At 47.2% G+C, this 27,299-nt stretch overlaps 1 protein-coding gene across 1 annotated transcript; it reads right to left on the bottom strand.

Moving 5' to 3' along the window:
* Positions 1–1,522: 1,522 nt before the first annotated feature.
* On the bottom strand, positions 1,523–14,656 carry dynlt2b (dynein light chain Tctex-type 2B). The gene is made up of 5 exons (XM_033031754.1): positions 14,519–14,656; positions 13,403–13,536; positions 10,406–10,475; positions 3,255–3,318; positions 1,523–2,018 (listed from the first exon to the last, which is right to left on the bottom strand). The coding sequence occupies exons 1-5, from the start codon at positions 14,560–14,562 to the stop codon at positions 1,971–1,973; spliced, it is 360 nt and encodes a 119-aa protein (XP_032887645.1). The 5' UTR covers positions 14,563–14,656; the 3' UTR covers positions 1,523–1,970.
* Between the last annotated feature and the right edge of the window lie 12,643 nt (positions 14,657–27,299).

Below are 27,299 nucleotides of genomic sequence, written 5' to 3' on the forward strand. Positions count from 1 at the left end.
CTTTTAAGGTTAAAAGGATTTTTAAAAATTGCATTTTGAGATGACCTTTTCTGAACATTTAAATAGTCGTCTTTGTAAAATAAAAGACAGTAGTCTACAGACGGGTCTCCACCCGAATCGTCACTGATTCCTTCTCTCTAGTGATGCAGCCTGTCCCGCTGAGTTACTCTAGCTTTTTGTGTCCATCTGTAGTCAATTTATGTACACCAAGCTCCTACCAGCTATCATTAAATAAAGGAACAGATGGATCCGTTTAAAGTAAAAAACAAAATGCTGGTGGAATTCAGTGAGTGAAGCAGCATCTGTGGAGGGATGGACAGACAATGTTTCCGGTCAGGACCCTTCTTCAGACTGACTTTTGTTGGGGGGGATGGAGAAAGCTGGAAAAGAGAGGTGGGATGGGACAAATTCTGGGAAGTGAGAAGTGGATACAGGTTGGTTGGCAGAAAGGTAGAGTGAGTGACATGTGTTCCAAGTAAAAAGGAGACAAAGGGGTGTCAGATAAGGAGAGAAGAGGAGGAGTGAAATATAAAGCCCGAGTTATCAGTGAAACACAAGTTTTCAACAAGAGAACACTTACTCAGTTAAGAAAACGTTTCAGTCAAGAGCTCCCCTTACCCAGGATTTCTATAATCACTTTTTAGTCTTTTTTTAAGTTCCAAGTGCGAGAATGGATGTTATGCTGGTGACATTTATAGCCCAGAGCACTGCTGTTTAAAAAAATAAATGATGATTCTGTTGATATTTGAATGTTCTTTGAGTGATCGAATGGATGTTGTGATCTAGTAGGCATGTTATTGGTTCAATGGTACTTTATTCTCACGTACACTTAAGTACAGAGACATTCAGCGTTAAGCGTACAGTTCCACATTTGGGCACAGTCATGAAGAGTGTAAGATAGTAGACCGGTGTGACAGTCAGTACACAAGAGTCACCACATTTTAGGTGCCACCTTGAAGTCCAAAAGTCTGAAATTACTTTCCAATACACACCCACTGCAACACTGTAAGCTTAGGGCTTACTGAATGACAGTGCATTGGACTGCTGGACCCAGCAGCAGAGCCCAGTTTTGCTTATTTGCCAAATTATCCCCGCTCCTGTCCGGCAGAAGGTACAAAAGCTTGAAAGCGCACACCACCAGACTCAGGAACAGCTTCTTCCCCTCTGTGATCAGGCTTCTGAACGTTCCTTCAAAAAGCTAGGGTTCTGTCCGATTCATCTGTAGCCCATTGCGGACATTGTCATTTGTCTCTGGAACTGATGTGCTACAATGCTGGAAACTATATTCTGCACTCTGTAACTTCCCCTTTGCTCTACCCATTGTACTTGAGTTTGACTTGATCGTGTTTATACGATCTGGTTGGATAACATACAAAAACACAGTTTTTGACTCAACCTCGGTACACATGACAATTATAATCCTAAACCTAATGACCATTTGGATTCCATGCCAAATTGGCCCTGGTACAGAAGTGGAGGCACCATTTAATCAAACCATGCAAGTAAAGTGCAAAATAAGACATTAACTTTCAATTACTTTAATGGTTTCCTTTTAAGCTTTTTACATTTTTGTGATTTTTTTCTGCATTTATTTTCCTTTAGTGTTAAGACATTTAAAATTATTAAGATCCATTGCAGTCAGGATACCCATTGCCCCAAGTCTTGCCTTTGACCAAAAGGGGTGTGGACAGGACCTCTGCACAGCTGTTCGAGTCCCAGTCACACCGTCTGTATCTCGATGCCTGTGGAGGGTCAGCAAGACGTCTGCCCACCCTCACGTCAGCAGAGATTTTGATTGCTGGTCTGGGTCCAGCAGATTCCAGCACAATGCGACAGGAGCACTAATCTTAACAATGTCATTATTTGAGGTAAATGTTATTGAGCATCACTTTATTAAACAAATGTTTTTTTTTATAAAGAACATATTTACACAGAAAGGATTGCACCAACGCTGTTTGCATCTTGGTTTTCTAATAGTGGTAGCAGCCAAATGCAGCAGCAACACAAAACAGACTGTCCTGCAAGCAGAAACAATATAACACGAGTGATGCTGCACATTACACATTCATCATACAGTCACGAGATAAGTATAGAGGTGAATAAAATAAGAGGGGAAAAGATAAGGTGAATGCACAAAGTCTTGTTCCAAGAGGAGAGAAATCAAGTATCAAAGGACATAGATTTAAGGAGGTGGAGAAAGCTTTAATAGGAACCCGAGGGACAATTGTTTCACACAGACGGTGGCGGGTACGGGGAACATGCTGCCAGAGGAGGTAGTTGAAGCAGGTACTATAACAACATTTAAAAGACATTGTTCAGCACGGACGAGTTGGACTAAGGGCCTGTTTCCGTGCTGTATGACTCTATGAGTCAATGCCATTGTGCTTGGTGGAATTACTGAGACAAGACCCAAAAAAGAAGCCGACTGCCTGAACCTTTCTTTGAACTGGAAATGTTCCTTTAGCTTCCCGTCCTGTGGCAAGGCGCTAGAACGATTCACATTAGCCCAGGAGACAGAAAGACAGACTTGCAATTCTATGACTTCTGTATCTGTGCACTGTGGACGGCTTGATTATAATCATGTATAGTCTTTCCGATGACTGGATAGCATGTACAAAAGCTTTTCACTGTACCTCGGTACACACGACAATAAACGAAACTAAAAAAAAAACGATACTTGACTAAATTACCCATGTTCTAGGGCGGAATTATCTCCCTTTCTCTGGATCTGATATTATGCAATCTGAACATCAGTTGAACAAAGAACAGCACCTCATATTCCGCTTGGGTATCTTACAACCCAACTCTCTTCACCCATCAGGTAAGAGGAACAGAAGTGTGAAAACGCACTCTCCAGATTCGGGGACAGTTTTTTCCCTAGCGGTTGTTAGGTAACTGAATCATCCTATCGCCAACCAGAGAGCGGGCCTGACCTCCCCTCTGCCTTATTGGAGACTATCTCGAACTATCTTTAATCAGACTTTACTGGACTTTATCTGGCACTAAATGTTATTCCCTTTATCCTTTATCCTGTACACTGTAGATGGCTTGATTGCAATCATGTAGAGTCTTTCTGCTGACTGGATAGCACGCAACAAAGAAAGCCTTTCACTGTACATGTGACAATAAACTAAATCAAACTAAACCTCTGGAGGCGACGAAGAAAAATTAGAAAAACAACTTATGTTCATGAAGAGATCAGTTCCCTCACACAAACCATCAGTATGAAGCAACAATACATTAGCCACACTTACATTCATGTATACTGCCTGTGCAAAGTTATCTGTGTCAGCATCCCAGAAACATCGTGCGGCCATCCTAAAGGAACATGAAGATATTTTTATATCTATAAGACTTGTATTTATCTATTGTACTGGAGTTTGACTTGATTGTATCTATGTGTGGTATATCTGATCTGTTTGGACAGCATGCCAAACAAAGCTTTTCACTGTACCTCGTTACACGTGACAATAATAAACCTAAACTATTTATACAATGAGTAATGCCTTAAAAAATCGACAGAAAATACATAGGCATATTTGTACAAGACAGACATAAAGTGGTGGAGTAACTCAGCAGGTCAGGCAGCATCTCTGGAGAAAGTGGATAGGTGACATTTTGGGTCTGGACCCTTTAACAGGCTGAAGGTCCGGAACTAAAACATCACCTATCTGTTTTCTCCAGAGATGCTGCCTGACTGGTTGAGTTACTCCAGCATTTTGGGTCTATCTTTGGTATACTCCTGCATCTGCAGTTAATTTTTATTGCATTTTTGTACAGTTGCTTTCAGAGCATCCCACAATACATTACAGCCAATACATTAAAGTAGGCAGCAGAGTGGCTTAGCGGTAGAGCTGCTGCCTCACGACAGAGGCCCAGGTTCAATCCTGACCTTGGGGGCTGTCTGTTTAGAGATTGCATGTTCTCCCTGTGATAGCGTGGGTTTCCTCCGGGTGCTCCAGTTTCCTCCAACAGCACCAAAGACCCAGGATCGATCCTGACTATGAGCACTGTGTGTACATTTTGTACGTTTTCTATGTGACGCGTGGGTTTTCTCCATGTGTTCTGGTTTCCTCCCACACCCGAAAGATGTCCAGGTTTGTAGGTTAATTGGCTTCTGTAAATTGACCCTAGTGTGTAGGATATTGCTAGTGTACGGGTGACTGCCGGTTGGGGTGGACTCGGTGGGACAAAGGGCGGTTCCACTCTGTATCTCTAAACTAAACCTTCTCACACACACAGTATATCATGGTTCATTCCAGCCTAGCACAGCTGCAGTGGGCAGGAACCAGCAGCTGAGAAAAAAAAAAACCAAGGCTATAGTCCCGGATCGTCTAGCTATTAACTTAAGTGCTCACAAGACAAAAGGAACAAGAAATTAGGAGCTGGAGTAGGTTCAGGCCTGCCCTCCATTCAATATATTCAGAGCTGAACTGCTCCAGGCCTCAAGTCCTCCTCTGGGCTTCTTTGGCTTTCTTCTGAACAGCCTTCAATCCTCGTACACCTATACTTAATTATAGATTGGACAAGAAGGAGTAGTGAGCCTGTGATTCTTCAACCCTGCGACTGGTGATATCCCAAAGACGTGCGGGTTTGTAGGTTAATTGTCCTCTGTAAAAAATTTGCCTGATGTGTAGGGAGTGGAGATAACATACAATGATCGCTGCTCAGCATGGACTCAGAGGGCTGAAGGGACTGTTACCATGCTGTATCTTTCAATCGACAAATGAACCTTGTACTCAACCCTGCTTTCCTTGTTAAGATATTTGAATAAGTACATGGATAGGAAAGGCTTAGAGCGATTTGGGCCAAATGCGGGCAGGTGGGACTGGTGTAGATTGGGTATCTTGGTCGACATGGGCGTTGGGCTGAAGGGCTTGTTTCCATGCTGAATGACTATGATTACTCAACCCTGTTGTCATGTGTCCCCTGCATGATTTGTGGTAAAGCGTAAAACGTAGCTTGCTTATCGTGACAAAATTCCTACCACAGAAACGATGGTTGATGCCAGTGCTTATGTTCTACACAAGACATTTCCAATTCCCTGTACCAGCAAAACCCTCTATTGCATTCGTCGGTTGCCTAACTTCCCCTTAAATGCATTTGTATGTTTGCATAGGCTAATCTGCCTGCCAGTGGGTTGACAGTACAATGTCTGCTTTCAACAAATATTTGCCTTGTTGCTAATTCGGGGCAGGCTTTAAAGCAGATCTCCTGTCCTTGTTCATGTCACGCAACTGATAAACTGGCACCAAAACTAACTCTGTTCCTCAAAACAGCAACGCAGGACAGCTGAAGAATGTAAAGAATGCACTAAAATTCATTGAGGAGAAGGAATTGAGCGATGACCTTTCCCTGAAAGTATCCACAAGAAATTGTAAGAAGCAGCACAAATCGGTTACTTGAATGCAATTCAAGGTCGTGCGAGGCAGATTTTCAACAAAGTATTTTAATTCCGTCAGCTCAGGCTCAGTGGGAAGGTTGCGGGTTTAATTTCTATCCCGAAGGCTTGAGCATTGCCACTGTGGGAATCAGAGCTGCCGTCTTTCAGTTGAAAAGTTTCACTGGAAATTCAGCTGCTCCCTCAGAGAGGTGCTCAAAATATCATGGCGTGCTTTTTGAGAAAAGTAGAGAAGTTTTCCATTTTTTTCTGGCCCACATTCACCTCTCAACTAAAAGCACAAGATCACATGGATATGCATCATGTGCAGGCAGATGATATCATGGCGCAGCGGGTAAAGCTGCAGCCTCACAGCGCCAGAGACCCGGGTTCGATCCTGACCTTGGGTGCTCTCTGTGTGGAGTTTGCACGTTCTCCCTGGGACCATGTAGGTTTGCTCCAGGTGATCCGTTTCCTCCCACATCCCTATGTTTGTACATTAACTGACCTCTGTAAATTGCCCCTAGAGTGTAGAGAGTGGATGAGAAAGTGGGATAACCTAAAATCCGTGGGATCGGATAATCGATGGTTGGTGTGAACTCAGTGGTAACTCATACTTATAAAGTATCCTAATGTAATGTAATGACACATTTAAGGTGATCAACATGACCAAGGAGAATTTCGCACAGATTTACATTAGTGGATTTACATTAAGGCATACGACCACATCTTATTCTCAGAAGTTGAAGAGGCAAAGATGTAATGATTCCCACTGTCAACAAATGATGGAGGGAGGTGTAAAGAGAGACACAAATGCTGGAGTAACTCAGCAGATCTGGCAGCATATCTGGAGAAAAAGAATAGGTGACGTTTTGGGTCGGAACCCTTCTTCACACCTGAAACGTCACCTATTCTTTTTCTCCAGAGATGCTGCCAGACCCGCCAGACCCGAGTCAGGCACGGAAATCGCTATCAAAATATGGAGGGAACCGGGAGACAGGGGGGGACACAATTATTTGGCGGCCGCGCGCGCATGCGCACACTCACGCGCGAGGCATCGGAGGCTCAATCCAGCGCTAAATTCAGCTCAACTCTGCCTGTCTCGCCGGGTTAACCTACAGCCCTGCCTGGACTGACGGGACACCAGCCTGGAGTTGTGGAGCTAGCGCTGTTTCTACGCGCTGGCCATATTTTCCGCAAGCCCAGGCAGGGCTGTAGGTTAACCTGGCGGGTCAGGCAGAGTTGAGCTGGGTTTGCGCTGCTTCTCTGCGCTGGCTGTGGGCCTGGGGGTACAGCTCCCGTCTCACTCACGACCTCTCTGGCTACCTGTGGGAGGGGGGGAGGGGGCACTCGGGTGGGGACGGGACAGCGCCGGAGAGCCGAGATCGATACTGGCTGCGGATGAGGCGCAGGTCTGTGCCACATCTCCCTCCTCCAATCACCGCTCTCTATCCTCAGTCCCACCCACCCCCACTCCTCCCTCCACCAATGATCGCGCGGAATCATCATGTCCCGCCCCTATTTCCAGCTGACCGACGTCTCTCTCGTCCAAACGGCGCCCTCGATCAGCAGTCCCACGTGGACACACTGTCTCGCGGAAAGCGGAGATTTCACCGGGTTTTAAAATCCGGATTACAAAAACTTGGGGGGTTGACCCCCACCTCTCAAAGAGAGGGGGGGGGGGGCGTGCCCTGTCCTCCCCCCCGGGATTTCCGCCCCTGCTTTACTCCAGCATTTTATGTCTAACTTCCTTCGGAAATAGCATTTTGTGAGACCAGTTCCTCTTGGAAGCTCTCAGCCCATTGCTTTTTGGTCCATAGAACATCCACAGCTTTAAAAATCTGTGTCTATCTTTGGTATAAACCACCATCCGCAATTCCTACCTACACAGGGAGGAGGTAAAATTTATAGGTGTGTGTGTTTTGAAATGGAGGCAGGGATCAACCATAGAGGAGTGATTAAATAAGACAACAAACTGGTTCTTGCACAATACCAGGAATGTAAGAAAGGCCCTGAAGTAAATTTAAATTACAAATGAAACTGAACACAGGAGAGACTGCAGATGCTGGAATCCTGAGCACAAACTAAAGTGCTGGAGGAACTCAGCAAGTCAGGCGACATTCTTGGAGGGAAGAGACAGGTGACGTTTCAGGATGGGACCATTGTTCAGTCCAAAAGCAAGCTGACGGAGGAGTCTGAAGAAGGGACCCAACCCAAAACATTGTTTGCCCATTCCCTCCACAGATGCTTTCTGACCCACTGAGTTCCTCCAGCACTTCCCTTTGAAACTAGTTTCCACGCTCCTGTGTGTGTGGGGAAAGCGAGGGAAATGATCACGTGGTGAAATCGTGGAGATCACGTCTGATAGGTGACGGGAGCAGATTTTTAAAAACGTGGATGTCTATAGACCAAAACCAATGGGCTGAAAGGTTCCAAGAATCTCAAAAATGCAATTTATTTCTGTTTCCACAGACACAATGAACCAAATAACTTCTTTCACTGGTCTAAAATATCTACTGTCAGGAACATAAAGCACTGTTGGCGCATCCTGAATATTCATGATGCAGCTCCACAAGACTTTGGTGAGGCCTAATTTGGAGTATTGTGTGCAGTGATGGTCTTCCCATTGCGGATAGTATTTAGAGACTTTGGAAAATGTGCAGAGGAGGTTTACCAGAAGGCTGCTTAGATGCGGAGGAAATATTAGCCACAAGGAGAGGTTGAACAGATTGTTTTTTCCAGAATGCTGGAGTTTGGGAGACCTGATAGAAATTTATAAAATTATGAGAGGTATAGACAGGGTAGAGAGTCAGAACCCTTTTCCCAGAGTGTAAATGTCAAAGACTAGCAGGCATAGTAGCTTCATAAGTTCATAAGTGGTAGGAGCAGTATTAGCCTATTCGGCCCATCAAGTCTACTCCACCATTCAATCATGGCTGATCTATCTTTCCCTCTCAACCCCATTCTCCTGGATAGCAGATGTGCAGAGCAAGTTTTTTTTGGGTGCCTGGAATGCGCTGCCAAGTGTGATGCTGGAGGCAGATACAATAGTGGTGTTTAAGAGATGTTTAGCTGGGCATGTGGATATGCGTGGAATAGCGGGATATGGATCATATGCAGGTAGCGAAGATTGGTTTAACTTGACATTGTGGGCCAAAGGGCCTGTTCTAACACAGCACAGAGAATCACTGTTAACCACTGTGTCTGTTCATCTTACTGAGAGCTCTTCGTTTAGCCCCAGTCCCTTGTTCTTTCCCCATGGCATGTGTCTGCTTTTATTGCCATGTTAATTCTATGAAAACAAATGGTGAAAGAACAATTAAAATTGAATTAATGAAAAGCCTCAAGGGATGCGAATGATTGTAAGCTCGGACTGTGGGCTGGCTTGATGAGGATCTCATTGAGGGATGAAGGATCAGGCTAAAAAGATTCGGGAGGAGGGATCAGTCCCTGTGGCTGCTCCTGCTCGCCCTCTGCTGGCTCCCATTGGAAAGAGTAACATTTCGCAATAAAAGAAGCACAAAGTATTGGAGTAATGGGGCTGTCTCACTGTACGAGCTCATTCAAGAGGTCTCCAGAGTTTTTAAAAAAATCAAACTCGTGGAAGCACGTAGAATGTACGTAGCGGGTACGTCGGAGCTCGGGACGTCTCTTAGCGGCTCGTAACGCTAACGGCAGGTACTTGGGAAACGCGGTAAGTTCGGGAAGACTCGTGAAGATTTTTCAGCATGTTGAAAAATGTCCACGAGAGCCCCGAGTACCTACGAGCGGCCATTACCATAAATCTCCGAGTTCGAATCAGGGCAAACTTGGGAGAACTCTTGAATGAACTCGTACAGTGGGACAGGGCCATAACTTAGCAGGTCAGGCACCATCTCTGGAGAACGTGGATGGGCAATGTTTCAAGTCAAGACCCTTCTTCAGTTAATTTAGGAAGGGGAATAAAGTTGGAAGAGAGGTAGGGGTGGGACAAAGCCTGGCAAGTCTGGAGAAGGATCTCCACCCGATTCTTTTTCTCCAGAGATGCTGCCTGACCTGCTGAGTTATTCCACTTTTTGTCCATGTGATAGATGGATTCAGAAGAGGGAGGGTTAGATTGGCAGATGGGTGGACAAAGATCAGATGAAGAAATATTGATAAAGGATAGAAGAGGTTGAAATGTGAAGCCAGAGGAAGGCATATAGATGAAACAGGACGGGGAATAGGGAAATGGGTGTGTATCCAGGCAGGGCAGATGGTAGAGCGGGAGAAAAAGGGAGGGGAGAAAAGGGGGTGGTTCTTTACCTAAGTTAGGAGAATTTAATGTTCATACCCCAGGGTTGTAACCTGCCCAAGCATAATATGAGGTGCTGTTCCATTCTATTATATATTTCCCTCCTCCTCCACTTCAAATACACTTTGTTGAAATTGGGATTCTTTGTGAATCACACACAAGCAAGGCCACATGCAAAATGGAGGAACAGCACCATATCTTAGAATAGAATAGCCTTTTATTGTCATCCAGACCGAAGTCTGAACGAAATTTAATGCTTGGGATATGGTTACAAGCTTACACCCCTGCAGTATGAACATTGATTTATCTAACTTCAAATAACTCCTGCATTCATTCATTCATTCATTCATTCATTCATTCATTCATTCATTCATTCATTCATTCATTCCTTCCTTCCTTCCTCCTCCTCCCCACCTCACCGGTCATTCTACTAGTTCCACTGTTCGCCAAGAACCAAAGAGGAGGGTGCCTGAGACAGTCGTTAGCAGCAAGGCCGGTAGGAAAGAGAACCGGGGTCATACGTCCTGTGCCCTCGAGATCGGCTGCGGGAGGCACCCTCGGAGCACAAAGGTGGTCGGGCAAGCAGAGGAACGTTGGTACGCTGAACGATCCCAGAGCTCGCCTGGATTGGGTACCGCTCCATAACATCAAGTGGGCCCAATCAGGCAACAAATCTGATGACTCGAAAAGCATTTCACTGTGTTTTGCACTTGTGATAATAAAATACTGTATTGTATAAATAGCCAACATACTTCACTCCTTCCCCTCTCTGTTCACCAATGACAACCTGCACCACCAGCTTATATCGCTCGAACGCACACTCTGTGGAGAGAAAAAGGACAGAATCAGTGATTAGTCAGGGAATTGGCCACCTATAGATGATGTTTCAGATGGCAGGAATAAAGAGCCCCGTGTCAATGGCACCTAGAACAGTGTGTTAGTGAGATTAGGTTTACATTAGATTTAGGTTAATTATTGTCATGGGTACCAAAGTACAGTGAACAGCATTGTTTTGCACGTTATCCAATCATATCAGATAATACTATACAACATTACAATCACTTTAGACTTTAGAGATACAGCTCGGAAACGGGCTCTTTGGCCCACCGCGTCCGCATCCGCACTATCTTACACACTAGGGACAATTTACAATTTCACCAAAGCCAATTAACCCACAAACCTGTACGTCTTTGGAGTGTGGGAGGAAGCACCCGGAGAAAACTCACGTGGTCACGGGGAGAACGTGCAAACTCCATACAGACAGCAGCCGTAGTCAGGATCGAACTCGGGTCTCTGGAACTGTGAGGCAGCAATTCTACCGCTGCACCACTGAGCCGCCAAACTCACATCAAATTCAAATACAATAGGTAGAGCAAAGTGGAAGATACAGAGTGTGGAATATACTGTAGTTCTCAGCATTGTAGCGCATCATTTCCAGAGACAAAGATAAGTTCTGTAACGGCGTGTAACAGACATTTGTACAGGTAAATGGACAGGAAAGGTTTAAACTGATAAGCGTGGCCAGATGGGACCAAGGGTAGATGGGGCAGCTTGGTTGGCAAGGGCAAGTTGGGCCGAAGGGCCTGTTTCCATGCCGTATGATTCTACTGCAAAGTCCAATGTCTGGGGTGAATCGGACAATATCCCAGCTTATGGAAGGACCATTCAGTCGCCTAATAACAGAGGTGGGGAAAGCTGTTCCTGAGTCTGGGGTCGCCAGTGCCATGGAAGGTTGAACCTCAAGGAAGCATACACTGCCCCAGACAGGGTTCAATGTAGTCAGTCAACAGATTGAGTTTTAGGATGTGGGAATGAGTTATCCTGCAGTGAGTTGGACTGCACACCGCAGTGTTTTAAAAAATTCTCATTGAAACAGTAGGTGTAACAAGAGTGAGGCTGCTTTGTCAGACTAGAACAGAGGCTTAACTCTTGTGTTTGGAGAGCCAGATATGACAATGCAGATCACTTGCAAAGGCCACTCTCGCAAAACATTTAATTTTAACCATTGATAACCGGACTTCGCTGAATATGATTTGTATTTACACATAGTCTCTAGATCTAATGAAATATAATGGTTTGTTTCAAATTTTGGTGTTACAGGTCCACCACCACTTTTCCAGCATCAAAATGATGAGAGCGCACTTGAAATCTCCCCCCGGAAGCCCCCCTGAAAGTCTGGTGCCTAGGCCGGCTGAGGCGACCAGTCTTGACCTCATCGGGTCTACCGCGGCTGATCGTTAGTTCAAATTTGCTCCCTGTGGCCGGGACTCTGGAACACTCTCTGAAGACAGCAGATACGTTCCTGAAGCAGACTTCAGAGGCCGACTTTGCGGACCGGCCCCTCAGCAGCCTAGGCGAACTGTTCCAGTGCCGTTGAACTCCTTTCAGAGGACGTAACCTCTGGTTAGTCCGGCAAAACGGATAATCCAGAAAGGCTCTGAAACCAAGGATGCTGGAAAATCGGTGGTGGACCTGTAGGCGAACATGCAGTAACATTCTACAAGAAAATGCACGTAGTTTTAGCCCCCAAACCTACACACACCCACAGTACTTTTGGAAAGTGACAACCTCAGACCTGAGTAGGTCATCATGTGATTGTTACCCTTTCTCGGGTATTTCCGTGGCTTGTCCACAGTGATCTCATTCGGTGGTGCTTAAATGCCAGGGATCAAAGGACCCCACTGTCTAGTCCTTTGATCTTAAAAAGGAAAGAAAGATAGCTCCCGTATCATAGCGTGCGACCAAGACTTAAGCTGTGAAGCACGTGCCTCAAGCCGGGAACCCACCGCTCTGATCATAGATGGCCACTGCCAAGCCATCTATCAGTGTCATGCCTCAGGTGGAGACAAGGATTGGGGCAGCACTTTGCTCACAGTAGGCATGCTGCCGACGCCACTGTGGGGTCATTGGTACGCCCTTCCAGGAGGTTGAAGATTGCGTCTTGTTTAGTTTATTTTGCTCGGTCGGTCTTCCCAACAACCCTGCTTCTCGGCCAGCCACTTTGGCCATCGTCGCGCTCTATCGAAGACGTTTCCAGCAGGGACCTTGCGAGGAGGTGCGGCTCACTAGGTGCTAGAACCATCTGTCTACCACAAAGTCATCACTCATCTTCAGCAGTTTCCTCATTCAGGCACAAAACTTGCAGAGTTTATCTATCTGATATGTTGTTCACATTTTCTCCCCACAAATGTTGATACTGCCAACTTATGGTTAAGCTACTACATGCAGTCCATCGTATTTGCTAGCAGGCTAACAGTAGATTTTGGAGTCCACCAAATATGAACAAGACTGCAGGTGAAGTTTGTAAATCAAAGAGAAAAGCAGGTGCTGGCAACCTGAAATAGTTTTACTGAAACAGAAACTTTAGGGTGCGAATTTGTTTGTTGTGGGGCAACTTTATTTTCACTCAGAGGCAACACGCTGCCAGGGGGTGGTGGTTGAGGCAGATATGATAGTGGCATTTAAGAAGCTTTTGGATAGGCACATGGATATGCAGGATATGGATTAAGCGCAGGTGTACCGTATAAAAGATCGTCATGACATCATGTTCGGCACAGACGTTGTAGGTTGAAGGGCCTGTTCCTATGTGCAAGTTTGTAGGTTAATTAGTTTCTGTAAATTGCCCATACTGTGTAGGATGAAAACTGGGATAAAATAGAATCAGTGGACTGGTGATCATTGGTCAGCCGAAGGGCTTGATTCCATGCTGTATCTCTAAAACTAAAACTATCACTGCGTATAAAATGTACCTTTCACTTGAGTCTTAATGGTCTCTGCAATCTTGCGGGTCAGGACAGGGACTTCCTCTGGGTCATAAAACTTGTTTGTCAGCTCCTCCTTCAGCACAGTGTTGATCTTTGCTTTCACAATGGCTGGCTTGAACCTGTGGACAACAGTATTGTCCATTAGCACGTTCCATCCAAGATCTTTCGCCCTCTGGTCTGCCTTGCTTATAGCATGAAGGTCATTCCCTATCACTGTAAAATAATTCAGCATTTTCTAGAGCTATACCGACACACAGAGTTATACCACGCTTATGGTTTGCCCCTGCATTCCTCAACATCCGAGAGCAGTGGGTCCACTGGTAACAATCCATCATATGTGGATGGAAAACAAATAAGATGGATATGAAAACCTGTAGAAAGGTCCCAACTTGAAACTTCCTCTACCTGTGTTCTCCAGAGATGATGTCTGACCTGCTGAGTTACTCAAGAGTCAAGGGTATTTTATTGTCATATGTCCCAAATGGAATAATGAAATTCTTACCTGCAGCAGATTTGTAAACATAGTAAGCTGTAAACAAAGCTTATTGTCGTGACCTTGACTGCAGTGCAACCTCCCTATTGCTAATCACAATCCAGTGGTTCACCATTACTGAAATTATAGTTGGACATACAGCACGGAACAAGCCGACCGATCTACAGAGTTTGTGCCAACAATCAACCATTTATTCACACTAATCCTTTTTTTTTTTTTAATTCTCCCCACATCAATTCCCGCAGATTCCATCTAATTCATACAGTGTGGAAACTAAAGATACTAGAGGAGCTCCTCTAGTATCTTTGGTGGAAACAGATCCCAGGAACCTCCCTCTCCCTTGGAACTTCCCTCCCTCCATTCCCTCCCCCCCCTACCCATCTCCTATCATTCCTCCCTCCTCCACCTCCTCATCATTGCTTCCTCCACATTTCATTATCCCCCCCATCCGTATCATTGGGACATGGGATTGGGATCACTATCCCCCCCCCCCCCCCCCCCCCCATAAAGGATCATCCCCTCGCTCCCCCCCTCCCAGGATCCCCACCCTTCCCCCCCCTCCTCTACATCCCCTCTCCCCCACCACTCTCCCTCCCTCTCCCCGCTACCTGTGCTGGAACGCCGGCCTGATGCTGTAACTGTTCTCCCCCATCTCCAGCCGCCCCGTCGCCCTGGCAACGCGCCTCACACTCACTCACTCACTCACGGCCCGCCCGCCGCCCGGCGCTCCCCAACCCTTGTCCGGCCGGAACCCGCGGCGCGCACTCTGGTTCCGCCGCTCCCAACCGGCCCGTCCCTTGTGCCGCCGGGCGGGGAGAGGCGATAGATAGAGGGCCGTGTCAGCCGCTGGGTCTCACCACTGATCCTTGGAGATATTACCGGCAAGGAACTTGAAGCCCTCAACCAACCATCCCTCCAGCAGAGGCTCATCAGAAAACGATTTTATCTGACGGGAAGTCACTGCTACTGCCCTGAAAATCATGTCACCAACTCTCAGAACATAGTCATACAGCGCAGAAACAGGCCATTCAGCCCGACTCATGCTTGCTGACCAAAATGCCCCCATCTAAACTTGTCCCATTTATAGTCACACAGCATGGAAACAGGCCCTTGTCCAACATTTGCACTTCTCCCGTTTGTTGAGTCATGCAGCACAGAAACAGGCCCTTTGGCCCATCTCATTCATACTGCCCTTCTGCCCAACTTGCCCATGCCAACCAACATCCCTTGACCCACCTGCCTGCGTATGGCCCATATCCCTCTAGACCTTTCCTATCCATCTACTTGTCCAAATGTTCCTTAAACATGGTGATAGTACCTGCCTCAACTACCTCCTCTGGCAGCTCATTCCACAAACCTACCACCCTATGTGTAAAAAAGTTGCCACTCAGGTTCCTCGTAAATCTCTCCCCCCCCCCTCACCTTAAACCTATGTCCTCTGGTTCTCAAGTCTCCTACTCTTGGTAAAAGACTGGATTTACACTACCTATTTCTCTCTTGTTCTTATACACCACTATAACAACACCTCTCATGCTCCTGCGCTCAAAGGTATAAAGCCTTAGCCTGCTATAACCCAGGCCCTCCAAATCTCACATCATCCTTGTAATTCTTCTTTGCACCCTATCCAGCTTAACAACATCTTTCCTATAACAGGGTGATCAAAACTGAACACAATACTCTAAATCAGTAACTAGTCAATTTGTAACTTTTGGAATGAGTGTTGGCCAAGATCCCAAGTAGCAACCAAGACCACACTGGGATCCTCCCAACATAGACCTAAGGGTCGAGTAAATTGATGTAGTACCTCAACTGGATTGCATGCGGGAAAAGATGGCTAAAGTTGATTGGAAGGGGAACCTAGCAGGAATGACAGTGGAGCAGCAATGGCAGGAGTTCCTGGGAATAATTCGGAAGATGCAGGATCTTTTCATCCCAAAGAGGAAGAAAAGTACCAGAGGGAGAACAAGGCAACCGTGGATGACAAAGGAAGTCAAAGACAGCATAAAAGCAAAAGAGAAGGCATAAGGCAAAGATTAGCGGCAAGCTAGAGAATTGGGAAGCCTTTAAAAACCAACATAAGACACCCAAAAAAGCAATAAGAGAGAAAAGATGAAATATGAAGGTAAGCTAGCCATTAATATAAAAGAGGATACAAAAAGTTTTCTCAGATATATAAGGATTAAAAAAGAAGCAAGAGTGGACATTGGACTGCTGAAAACTGACATTGGAGAAGTAACGGGCAACGAAGAAAAGGCAGATGAATGGAATAAGTTGTTTTGCTTCGGTCTTCACAGCGGAAGCGACATGCCAGAAATTCAAGAGAGTCAGGGGGCAGAAGAGAGTGCAGTCACTATTACTGAGGAGAAGGCGCTTAAGAAATTATAAGGTCTAAAAGTGGTTGTCACCTGGAGCAGGTCAACTACACCCAGGTTTTATAGATGTAGAAATTATGAAGGCGTTAGTAGTGATCTATGAATAATCACTAGAGTTTGGAATGGTTCCAGAGGACTGGAACATCACGAATATAACTCCTCAGTTTAAGAAGGGAGTGACTCAAGAGAACGGAATTTTGACTTTAAAGGTTGAAAACATTTTGATTTAAATCTTTTTATTTGAATTTCACAGCAATTTGCATACATACAATGATAACAGACAGTGACAGTCAAGGCATAATTGTGCAACAGTATGTAAGCGACCCTCAAAGCCCTTACCCTTACCCACCTTCAACCCACCCGAATCAGGTCGGAACCAAACGGGGACAAACAACACTCACATACATACACATACACACAAATATGGTAAGATAAACGAAACAAAAAGTACTAAAAAAAAAAAAAAAAAAGGGGTCACTAATAACAGTAAATAAGTAAGTAATTAAATAAATAAGTGTGGGAGGGGGGTTAAGGGGAGAGCAGCTGCAGTAGAGCAGAACAATGGTGGAGAGCACTCAGTCCTCTTCCGAGTCCGGGGACCAGTTGAGAGAGTTAACAAGTTCCAAGAAAGGGTTCCATGTATCTAGGAATGTCTTGGTAGAACCTTTGAGAGAGAACCTAAGTTTTTCAAGCTTTAAATTGTAAAGCACCTCGTTAATCCAGCGGGTGTGTGTCAGGGGACAGGTGAGCCTCCAGTTAAGCAAGATCAGTCTCCGGGCTAACAAGGTTGTAAAAGCTAGGACCCGTTTCACCGCAACAGAGAGGTTGGTGTTGGGAGGGGTACCGAAAATGGCTGACAGTGGGTTTGGAGGAATAGTCTGGCCATAGGCTCTGCTTATCAAGTCGAAAGCACTCCTCCAAAAGGCTGCTAGCTTAGGGCAAGACCAAAACATATGGCTATGGTTGGCAGGAGATTGATTACATCTGTTGCAGGTGTCCCTAACAGCGGGGTAAATTCTAGATAATCTTGCATTTTCTAGTGCACTTTGTGAAGGACTTTGCATTGGATTAGGCCATGACGGCCACATATGGAGGAAGAATGGATCAAATCCAAGGCAGAGTCCCATTGCTGGTCTGTTAGTTTCGTATTCAGCTCACCCTCCCACGCAGCTTTTAATGAGGTATGAGGTTTCAATATAACCGACCCTAACAAGTTATACAAAACAGAGATGCATTTCTTCCGCTTGGGATCTAGAGCTAAGATGGTATCGGTCAGGGTTTCAGGGGGGCGATTTGGGAAATGGGGGAATGTCTTCTTCACAAAATCCCTAATCTGGAAAAAACGAAAAAGGTGGGAGTTTGGGAGGCTATAATTGGACGAGAGCTCCGCAAAGGACGAAAACATGGTTGAAAACATTTTAAAGTCAACTATTAAGGACGAGGTTTCAGGGTACTTGGAAGCACGATAACATAGGCTGTGGTCAGTATGGTTTTGTTAAGGGAACAAATCTGTTGACATTCTTTAAAGAAGTAACAAGCATGATAGACAAAGGAGAGTCATAAATGTACAATTTATTTTTGTAAATTCTTCCGAAGAATATTTTTCTCCCCAATCCTTTTATCTTTTATGAGATATCTGTTAGATGTGCATTATGATGGTCACAGGTTAACCAGGAAGTCATGAAGTATTTTTATGCAGATGGACATTTGACTGGTGATGAGTGTCCCAGCTTTTTAAAGGATTATTCCAATAAGTACCATTCCCTGCTTATTCTCCCCACTCTTTGCAAACTATAAAATCTTGATGAATAGTTGCAGAGTCTAGGACCAGAGGGCACAGCCTCAGAATAAAAGGATCTACCTTTAAAAATGAGACGAGGAATTTCTTTAGACTGAGGGTGGTGAATCTGTGGAATTCATTGCCATAGACTGCGGTGGAGGCCAAGTCAATGGGTGTTTTTAAAGTGGAGATTGACAGATTCTTGATTAGTAAGGGGTTGTGAGGGAAAATTAGATCAGCCATGATCGAATGGTGGAGCAGACCCAGTCGGCAGAATAGCCTAATAAGAGTCATAAAGTCATACAGCACGGAAACAGGCCCTTCAGCCCAAACTTGCCAATGCCAACCAACGTTCACCATTTTGATCTAGTCTCACCTGGCCCCTCACCCAAATCACTCTAAACCTTTCCTACCCATATACCTGTCCCAGTGTCTTTTAAATGTTGTGATACTACCTGCCTCAACTATCTCCTCTGGCAGCTCGTTCCATATACCAACCACCTTCTGTTTGAAAAAGTTGTTCCTCAGGTTCCTATTAAATCATTCCCCTCCACATTAAACCTACGTCCTCTGGTTCTTGAATTCCCTATTCTGGGGTACAATTCACCCTATTATGCTCCCATGGCTTATGGTTTTGAGGCCATTCATTTTCCCATCACTTGTACCTACATGCTTTTTGTACGTCTTCATAGTACATTGGCAAATCCTTTGCAGCTATCAAGTCCATGGTTGACTCGTATAATCAAGACGAGGAAGTAACTGATAAAAAATGATCAAAGGAGGGTTTGTGGAGGTGAAGTCGCTTCAATCTTAGACTGTGGCCTATTACGCAATATTGTAGAAAAAAGATGAAGCTAAGACATTGAACTATATGCCATTATTTAACTCTAGGCTGTGTTGCAATCTAGACCAGTCATTGATGACTGGGCTTAATTGAAGCACATTGTGCAAGAGTTATAAGATGTACCTCCCTGGGTGGGAAAGAACTGCTGATGCTGGTTTATACTGAAGATAGACTGGATAACTGGAGTCTTGAGTAAAACATAAAGTGCTGGGGAAACTCAGTGGGTCAGGCAGCATCTGTGGAGAAAAGGAATAGGTGATGTTTGTGTGAAACATCAACTATTTCTTTTTTCCAGCGGCGCTGCCCGACCCACTGTGTTACTCCAGCATTTTGTGTCTATCTTATTTACTTACTTATTCATTGTGCCTGCAAAAATTTGAATTTCATTTCCAGCATCATTTTGTAGAATAGTTAGAATCATTCTGTTAGAATAATTGGCAAGGATAGAATGGAATCAAGACATTTTTAGATGAGAAAAAGCTGGGGTGAGGGAATAGGATACTAACATTCTCCTCTGCATGGCAGAACTTGTCCACCTACTGCATCTGGTGTTCCTGATGTGGCCTCTTGTACATCGGTGAAACCAAGCGTAGACTCGGCCACCATTTCGCCGAACACTTGCGCTCAGTCCAACATTGTTTGCTGGATCTCCTGGTTGCCAACCATTTAATTCCCCTTCCCATTCCCACACTGACCTTTCTGTTCTGGCCCTCCTTCATTGCCAGAGTGAGGCTACACGTAAACTGGAGGAACAGTACCCCATATTGCACTTTTGTCGCTTACACACCAACAGTAAATTCTCCAATTTCAGGAAACTAATCAACAAGCATGCCCACACTTTATTTTCTGCCCTCTCTCTGCCCCACCTGCTCACACACCTATTCCTCTCCCCTTCCACCTACATTCCTTAGATTTCACATTTTGTAACTCTGTAACAGTGCCAGAGACCCAGGTTCGATCCTGACCTCGGGTGATGTCTGTGTGGAGTTTGCATGTTCTCCATTTGACTGTGTGGGTTTCCTCCGGGTGCTTCGGTTTCCTCCCACTTTCCACAAACGTGCGGGTTTGTAGTTTAATTGGCCTTCTATAAAATGTTCCTGGTCTGTAGGACACGAAACTGGGATAATATAAAACTACCGTGAACTTGGTGGGCCGCGGGACCTGTTTTCACGCTGTATCTCTAAACTGGACTAAACTAAACACGGGTGAGGCAGGAGGTTCCTGATGGGAGGTGGATCCATCTCTAAACTAAATTAAACTAAATTCACTGGGTCAGGCAGCATCTGGGGAGGGAATGGACAGATGACATTTGGGGTCGGGACCCTTCTTCTTACTCTAATGTAACAGCAAGATGCTGAGTAGTATAGCGCAATGGGTAAAATTTAACCCAAAGATTGCAACATTCTCTCTGACAACCACTAGCAGTCAGCACTTTGTTGGGTAGATTCACTGCCGGGAGCGTGATTGGTGACGGAGTGCACATCTCCTACTTTTTTTATTGCCTGATTATTGCCATTATATAATCGTCACCTTCGGCATGCAGTTACTTCCCTGTGCACTGCAGTCGGACTCAGCCATGAATCTTCTGGCATGAATCAGTGTAGAACAAGACTGAAAATGGGGAGCAACAGTCTCCAAATGCTTTTGTTAATTGGGGTGCAGTTATTGCAAACCGTTACGACAGGGAAAAGGTAAGTTCAATTTAATTTGTATCTTCATTCATTTTCACTGACAAATAAAGGTAATAACTCCTTGTTGTTGATAGTATGAAGTGATAAAGTGTGTACATAAAAGAGCTAATAGACTTACTGTTTACCGGCAGTGGAATTGAATCCAAAATATACATCGGAGCACATCTAAATTATTGGTTTATTATTGGCATGTGTACCGAGACACAGTGACAAACCTTGCAGGCTATCTTGTCAAATCATTCTAGACAAGAGTATAATCAAGTTGTACACGTACAGATCTAGACACAAGGAACTGTAGATGCTAGTTTACACAAAGGGATGCAGAGCTCTGGAGTAACTCAGCGGGTGCAAGCAGCATCTCAGGAAAACGTGGACAGGTGACATGTCGGGTCGGTACCCTTTTACACAAACACAGCAGGTACAAACTGCTCCAGAAACACTGTAGAAAGCATGAAGAAGGGTTTCGGCCCGAAACGTCACCTATTTCCTTCGCTCCATAGATGCTGCTGCACCCGCTGAGTTTCTCCAGCATTTTTGTGTACCTAGAAAGCATACTGTTGTTTTCAATCACATTTTGATTTAGGAACAGGTCTGCCCAAGACTGCTAAAAATTACAGAGAGTTGTAGATGTAGCCCAGGCACACTACGCACCATTGACTCCCTCTGCATTTCACGCTGCCTCGGGAAAAACAGCCATCGTGTCCCACCACTTGGCCCGCTGTAAATTGTCCCTAGTGTGTAGGATAGAACAGGTGATCGTTGGCTGGTGCGAATCCGGTGGGCGGAAGGGCATGTTTCTGTGCTGTATCTCTTTTTTTTTTGTTTTATTGTTTATTTTATTAGAAGTTAATACAATACAAAACAATACAGTGGCACCTAATTTTAGGTGCCAACTATGTCATACCGTAATCCATTCCATGTACAACCTCTAGTTTTATGTTATTAGAAGGAAATAAACAAGACAAGAAAAAGAAAACAATAGAAAGGGGAAAGAGTGGAAAAATAGATGGTAGAGAGTAGAAAAATGTGACGTGTGGATATAAAAAATAAAAATAAAAAAATAAAATAAAAAAGAAAAGGTGGAAAGTAGAAATAGAAGAGAAGGCCCCTTAAAAGAGAATTTTTCAAATCTATATATTCGGAGATGTAGATCTATCCACGTTATGAACTGAAATCAGCAATCCTTATGGTACCTTTTTTTTATTTCAAAATATACTTTATTCAATTGGTAAATATATACAATTTCTGAACCATTCAAAACAAATTTCATCCGACATTTTCGGAGACTATACAAACTTTTTCCAGTACAATTTTTTTTTACATTTGTCAAATTTCACCAAACAGTCCCCCACCAGTGCCACTCTGTGGCCCCTGTTCAAGTAATAAATATATACAATGTGTACAAAGTGCGAAAATTTCCATCTGACATTTCAAGTTCCACAAAAAATGTCCCCCACCCGTGCCACTCATGTGGCCCTCTGGTGTGGGATACCTTCCCTTAATTTAATTTAATTTGAGGGGCGTCTCCACCATACTGTGCCCCCCATGTCCAGCAGCGGAAGGACCCTAGACTGTGGCCTTCCCCCACCGAGCCTTGGCGTTGGCTGCACCAAGCTTCAGCGAGTCCCTTAGCACGTACTCCTGCAGTCTGCAGTGGGCCAGTTGGCAACATTCCCTGACGGACATCTCGCTCTGCTGGGTGGTGAGCAATGCTCGGGCAGACCAAAGAGCGTCTTTCACCGAGTTGATGACCCTCCAGCAGCACTCGATGTCAGTCTCTGAATGTGTCCCTGGGAACAGTCCGTAAATCACAGAGTCCTCTGTGACGGAGCTGTTCGGGATAAATCGTTCCAGGGACCCTTTCATACCTCTCCAGACTCGTTTTGCAAATCCACACTCTGCAAAGAGGTGGGCAACCGTCTCCTCTCCATAGCAACCGTCCCGGGGGCAGCGTGCGCTGGTAGTGAGGTTCCGACGGTGCAGGAAGGATCTAACTGAGAGGGCTCCCCTCACCGCCAGCCAAGCCAGGTCTTGGTGCTTGTTGGTCAGTTCTGGCGATGAGGCATTTTGCCAGACAAGCTGGGCAGTCTGCTCTGGGAACCACGCCACCGGATCCATCGAGTCCTTTCCCTGCAGTGCCTGCAGGACATTACGTGCTGACCACTGCCCGATGGACTTGTGGTCAAAGGTGTTGGTCCGGAAGAACCTGTCAACAGACGTCAGATGGGGCGGCAATGTCCAGCTGACTGGTACATTGCGTGGCATCTGCGCCAGGCCCATCCTTCGCAACACCGGGGACAGGTAGAACCTCAGCAGGTAGTGGCACTTAGTGCCCACGTGCCTTGGCTCTACACTCCGCCTGATGCAGCCACACACAAAGGTGGCCATCAGGATGAGGGCGACGTTGGGCACGCTTTTGCCCCCGTTGTCTGCCGACTTGTACATGGTGACCCGTCGTACCCGGTCCATCCTCGACCCCCAGATGAACTGGAAGACGGCCCGGGTGATCCCCGTGGCGTAGGAGGGAGGGACAGGCCACACCTGTGCCAAGTACAGCAGACCCGAGAGCACCTCACACCTGATGACCAAATTTTTCCCGGTTATGGAGAGGGAGCGTTGCTTCCACAGCTCCAGCTTCCTCCCCACCCTGGCTATCCGCTCCAGCCAATTCTTGTTACTCGACTCAGCCCCCCCGAACCAGATTCCCAGCACCTTCAAGAAGTCAGGCTTGATGGTGAAGGGGATGGAAGATCGGTCGGGCCAGTTGCCAAAGAGCATGGCCTCGCTCTTCCTGCGGTTCACCCTGGCTCCCGTGGCCGACTCAAACTGGTCACAGATGCTGATCAATCTGCGGACCGACCTTGGATCCGAGCAGAAGATGGCGACATCGTCCATGTACAGGGAGGTCTTGACCTGAATGCCCCCACTGCCTGGCAATGTCACTCCTCTTATGCTCGCATCCTTCCTGATGGACTCGGCAAAAGGTTCAATACAGCAGACAAACAAGACAGGAGAGAGAGGGCAACCCTGCCTGACTCCAGACCTTACAGGGAAACTGTCTGATTCCCACCCATTGATTTGGACTGCACTACGGATGTCGGTGTAGAGCAGTTTGATCCAATTTCGGATTCCCTCCCCAAAACCCATTTTGGAGAGCACGTCCCTCATGTACGTGTGCGATATCCTGTCGAAGGCCTTCTCCTGGTCCAAGCTGACTAGGCAGGCATCCACCCGTCTGTCCTGCACGTAGGCGATGGTATCTCTCAGCAGCGCTAGGCTGTCTGAGATTTTCCTGCCAGGTACAGCACAGGTTTGGTCCGGGTGGATCACCCGTCCCAGAGCAGACTTGACCCGGTTGGCGATGGCCTTAGACAGGATCTTGTAGTCTACATTCAACAATGTTATGGGTCTCCAATTCTTTATATCTTTCATCTCCCCCTTCTGCTTGTAGATTAGGGTGATGCTGCCCTTCCTCATGGAGTCTGACATGCTGCCGGCTAGAAGCATGTCGTTGTACACTTCCAGCAGGTCCGGGCCCACCCAGTCCCACAGAGCCGAATACAACTCGGCCGGTAAGCCATCGCTTCCGGGAGTTTTACTCGAGTCAAAGGATCGGATGGAGCCAGTCAATAGGGTCAGTGGTTGGTCCAGACTCTCCTGCTTGCTGTCCTCCAAGACCTCCGTGATAGAGGACAGGAAGTTCTGGGAGGCGGTGCTGTCTGTGGCCTTTTGGTCATACAATTCCGAGTAAAAGGATTTGCAGACCCTCATCATGTCTGTCTGCGAGGATGCTACCGAGCCGTCCTCCTCCCTAAGGCTGTTGATCACAGAGCTCCCCCTGTGAACCTTATGGAAGAAGAAACGTGAGCACGTCTCATCCTGCTCCACATGGCGGACCCTGGATCGGAAGATGATCTTGGAGGATTCAGAGGTAAAGAGCCGAGCTTGCCGGTCCTTCACCTCTCTAAGTTCCTCCCTCACATCCACCCCCCTCGACTGCAGAAGGAGCAGTTGTTGCAATTCTGTCTGGAGTTGGCACAATTCCCTCTGACTCTGTCTTGCTCTCTGAACCCCTTTGGCTATGAAGAACCTCTTAATGTTCTCCTTGGTTGCTTCCCACCAGAGTGTCGGGGAGTCAAAGAGGGGCCTCACCGTTCTCCAACGTGCGTAGTCCCTCTTTAGCTCCTCAACGTTCTCTGGGGTCAACAGCTTCACATTTAACTTCCACGTCCCTCTGCCTGCCTTCCGGTCCTCCTGTAGGTGACAGGAAGCCTGAAGGAGGCAGTGGTCAGAGAAGAACACCGGCGTGAGGTCGGTGTGTCTCACCGTGACGGCCTTCGTGGTGAAGACGAAGTCTATCCGGGATCGGGCCAAACCGTCCGATCTCGACCAGGTGAACCGCGGCTGGGGCCCGCCTGCAGGGTCGCTGAAGGCGTCGTGCAGCCTTGCGTCTTTTACCGTTTCCATCAGGAACTTGGACGTGCTGTCCAGTCTGTTGTCGGCACTGCCGGATCGTCCAGCCGCATCAATGATGCAGTTGAAGTCACCGGCCAGAACGAGCTGCCGGGACGTGGCCAACAGCACTGGGAGCTGCTGGAGAACGGCCTGCCGCTCGCTCCGCACGGGTGGGGCATACACATTAATCAGCCGGAGCGGAGAACCACGGTACATTACATCCACCACGAGGAGACGCCCCGCAACCACCTCCCTGACCTCAGTGATGGCGAAGTTCCCTCCCCGCAGCAAGATCCCCAGGCCAGAAGCACGACAATCATTGCCCCCCGACCACACAGACAGTCCGTGGGGCCACCATCGCGACCACCTCCGATAACAGCGGAGGTGTGGCAACCCGCACTCCTGTAGAAAAGTCACATCTGCCTTGACCTTGGCCAGGTACTGCAAGGCATTAACACATCGCGCAGTGCTCTTCACACTGCGCACGTTTAAGGATGCCAGTTTGAGCTCCATTGTCCTTTAGAGTCCGTTTTCCTGCTCCCTCATGCCCACCGCTTCGGTGAATTGCCTCACCTTTCCTGGGCTCAGATACCCGGCCTCCTCAACGGGTTGGGTTTTCCCTGTGGTAACCCGAGGTGTCGTTGGGGGGGGGCTGCTCGTTTTACCCCCTTCTGGGTGCGCCGCTTCCCCCGTCTCTCGTGGCTGGGGCTCAGTGACAGGCTTACTGCTCCCGGAAACTCGGAGCTGAGGCCCATTGGCCGCTGCACTGCTCCCGGTTGCCCGGAGCTGGGGCCCATCGGCCTCTACGATACTCCCGGTTGCCCGGAGCTGGGGCCCATCGGCCGCTACAAAGCTCCCGGTTGCCCGGAGCTGGGGCCCAATGGCCACTGCACTGCTCCCGATGCCCTGGGGCTGGAGCCCCTCGACCGCTGCACTGCTCCCGATGCCCTGGGGCTGGAGCCCCTCGACCGCTGCACTGCTCCCGATGCCCTGGGGCTGGAGCTCCTCGATCGCTGCACTGCTCCCGTTGTCCTGGGGCCGGAGCCCCTCGACCGCTGCACTGCTCCCGTTGTCCTGGGGCCGGAGCCCCTCGACCGCTGCACTGCTCCCGTTGTCCTGGGGCTGGAGCCCCTCGACCGCTGCACTGCTCTCGGTCTCCTGGTGCAGGTGTACAATCGTCCTGCACCTTCTCCTTTCCGCCCCGATTTTCTTCTTGTGGGGTTTCCCGTTCGCCTCATCCTCCGACGAGGAGAGGTTTCTCCCTTCTGTCAGGGAGAGAGACCGTTTTTTGGTGGTTTTTTTGGGCTTGCCATCCCTTTCTGGCCTCTGCTCCGTGTGCTGACCCTTCTGGTGTTTTTTGGATTTTACAGTAGTCCAAATTTGCTCTCCCCCCTCCTCCATCGACTCTCCCTCCTGGGCTTGGTGCTGGAGTTCTCCTGGCACTTGGGGGCTCGAGGTGGTTGAGGTGGCTGAGGTGGTTGGGCTGTCCTCATCCCTGTTTCCCCTTTCTGCTGGGGACTTGGCAGTGGTAGTGGGTGTCTCACCTACCCTGGGGGTGCTGGAAGCCGCCCCTCTTGTTGCCTGTGCATATGTGCATGCTCTTTTTGGGCAGGCCCTGTAAAGGTGGCCTCCCTCCCCACACAGGTTACAGTTCTTGCTGGCTTGACAGTCCTTTGTCTCGTGGCCCTCCATTTTGCAATTTTTGCAGACCACTGCATTGCATTGGGCCATCACATGTCCAGGCTTATTACACTTTCTGCAAACTCTGGGCTGCCCCACGTAAATTAAATATCCTCGGTTTCCTCCAATTGCGAACACCGATGGAGGGTGGAGGAGAGTTCCTTCCTTGTCCACCCTCAGTTTTACCTTGACCTGCCGCTTGCTCGTCCAAATCCCATGCAGATCCTTCACGTCCACGCTGTTCACTGCTCCGTCGACGTAGCGAGCAAGGAAGGTGAGGACATCCACTACGGGCACATGTGGGTTAAACATATGGACCGTGATCGTCCTTTCCTTTTGGTTTGGGAGGGTGAAGAGTGGCTGCACCTTCAGCAACGACAGCGGAGCTTCATTCCCCTTCTCCTTGAAATCCTTTAGCAGTTTTTGCCATCCTGTCGGAAGCACAAATGTAACATCGAAATAGCCGTTACCCGGGAAGTCCTGGAGGCAGTAGATATCCCTGGGCTCGAACTTGCAGGTTTCCAGCAATACCTTTTTTACAAAGGTGTCCCGACTGAAGGGCATCCC

The sequence above is a fragment of the Amblyraja radiata genome, chromosome 13 (genome assembly GCF_010909765.2).
Source record: "Amblyraja radiata isolate CabotCenter1 chromosome 13, sAmbRad1.1.pri, whole genome shotgun sequence".
Classification (NCBI taxonomy): domain Eukaryota; kingdom Metazoa; phylum Chordata; class Chondrichthyes; order Rajiformes; family Rajidae; genus Amblyraja; species Amblyraja radiata.

Bases quoted from the DNA above. Each gene is read 5' to 3' on its own strand.
- dynlt2b (XM_033031754.1), bottom strand. From the start codon at position 14,562: ATGGGGGAGAACAGTTACAGCATCAGGCCGGCGTTCCAGCACAG. The intron at 13,537-14,518 runs GTAGCGGGGAGA...TGTTGTCCACAG, and splicing joins AGGCCGGCGTTCCAGCACAG to GTTCAAGCCAGCCATTGTGA. The intron at 10,476-13,402 runs GTACATTTTATA...TTCTCTCCACAG, and splicing joins CATTAAGACTCAAGTGAAAG to AGTGTGCGTTCGAGCGATAT.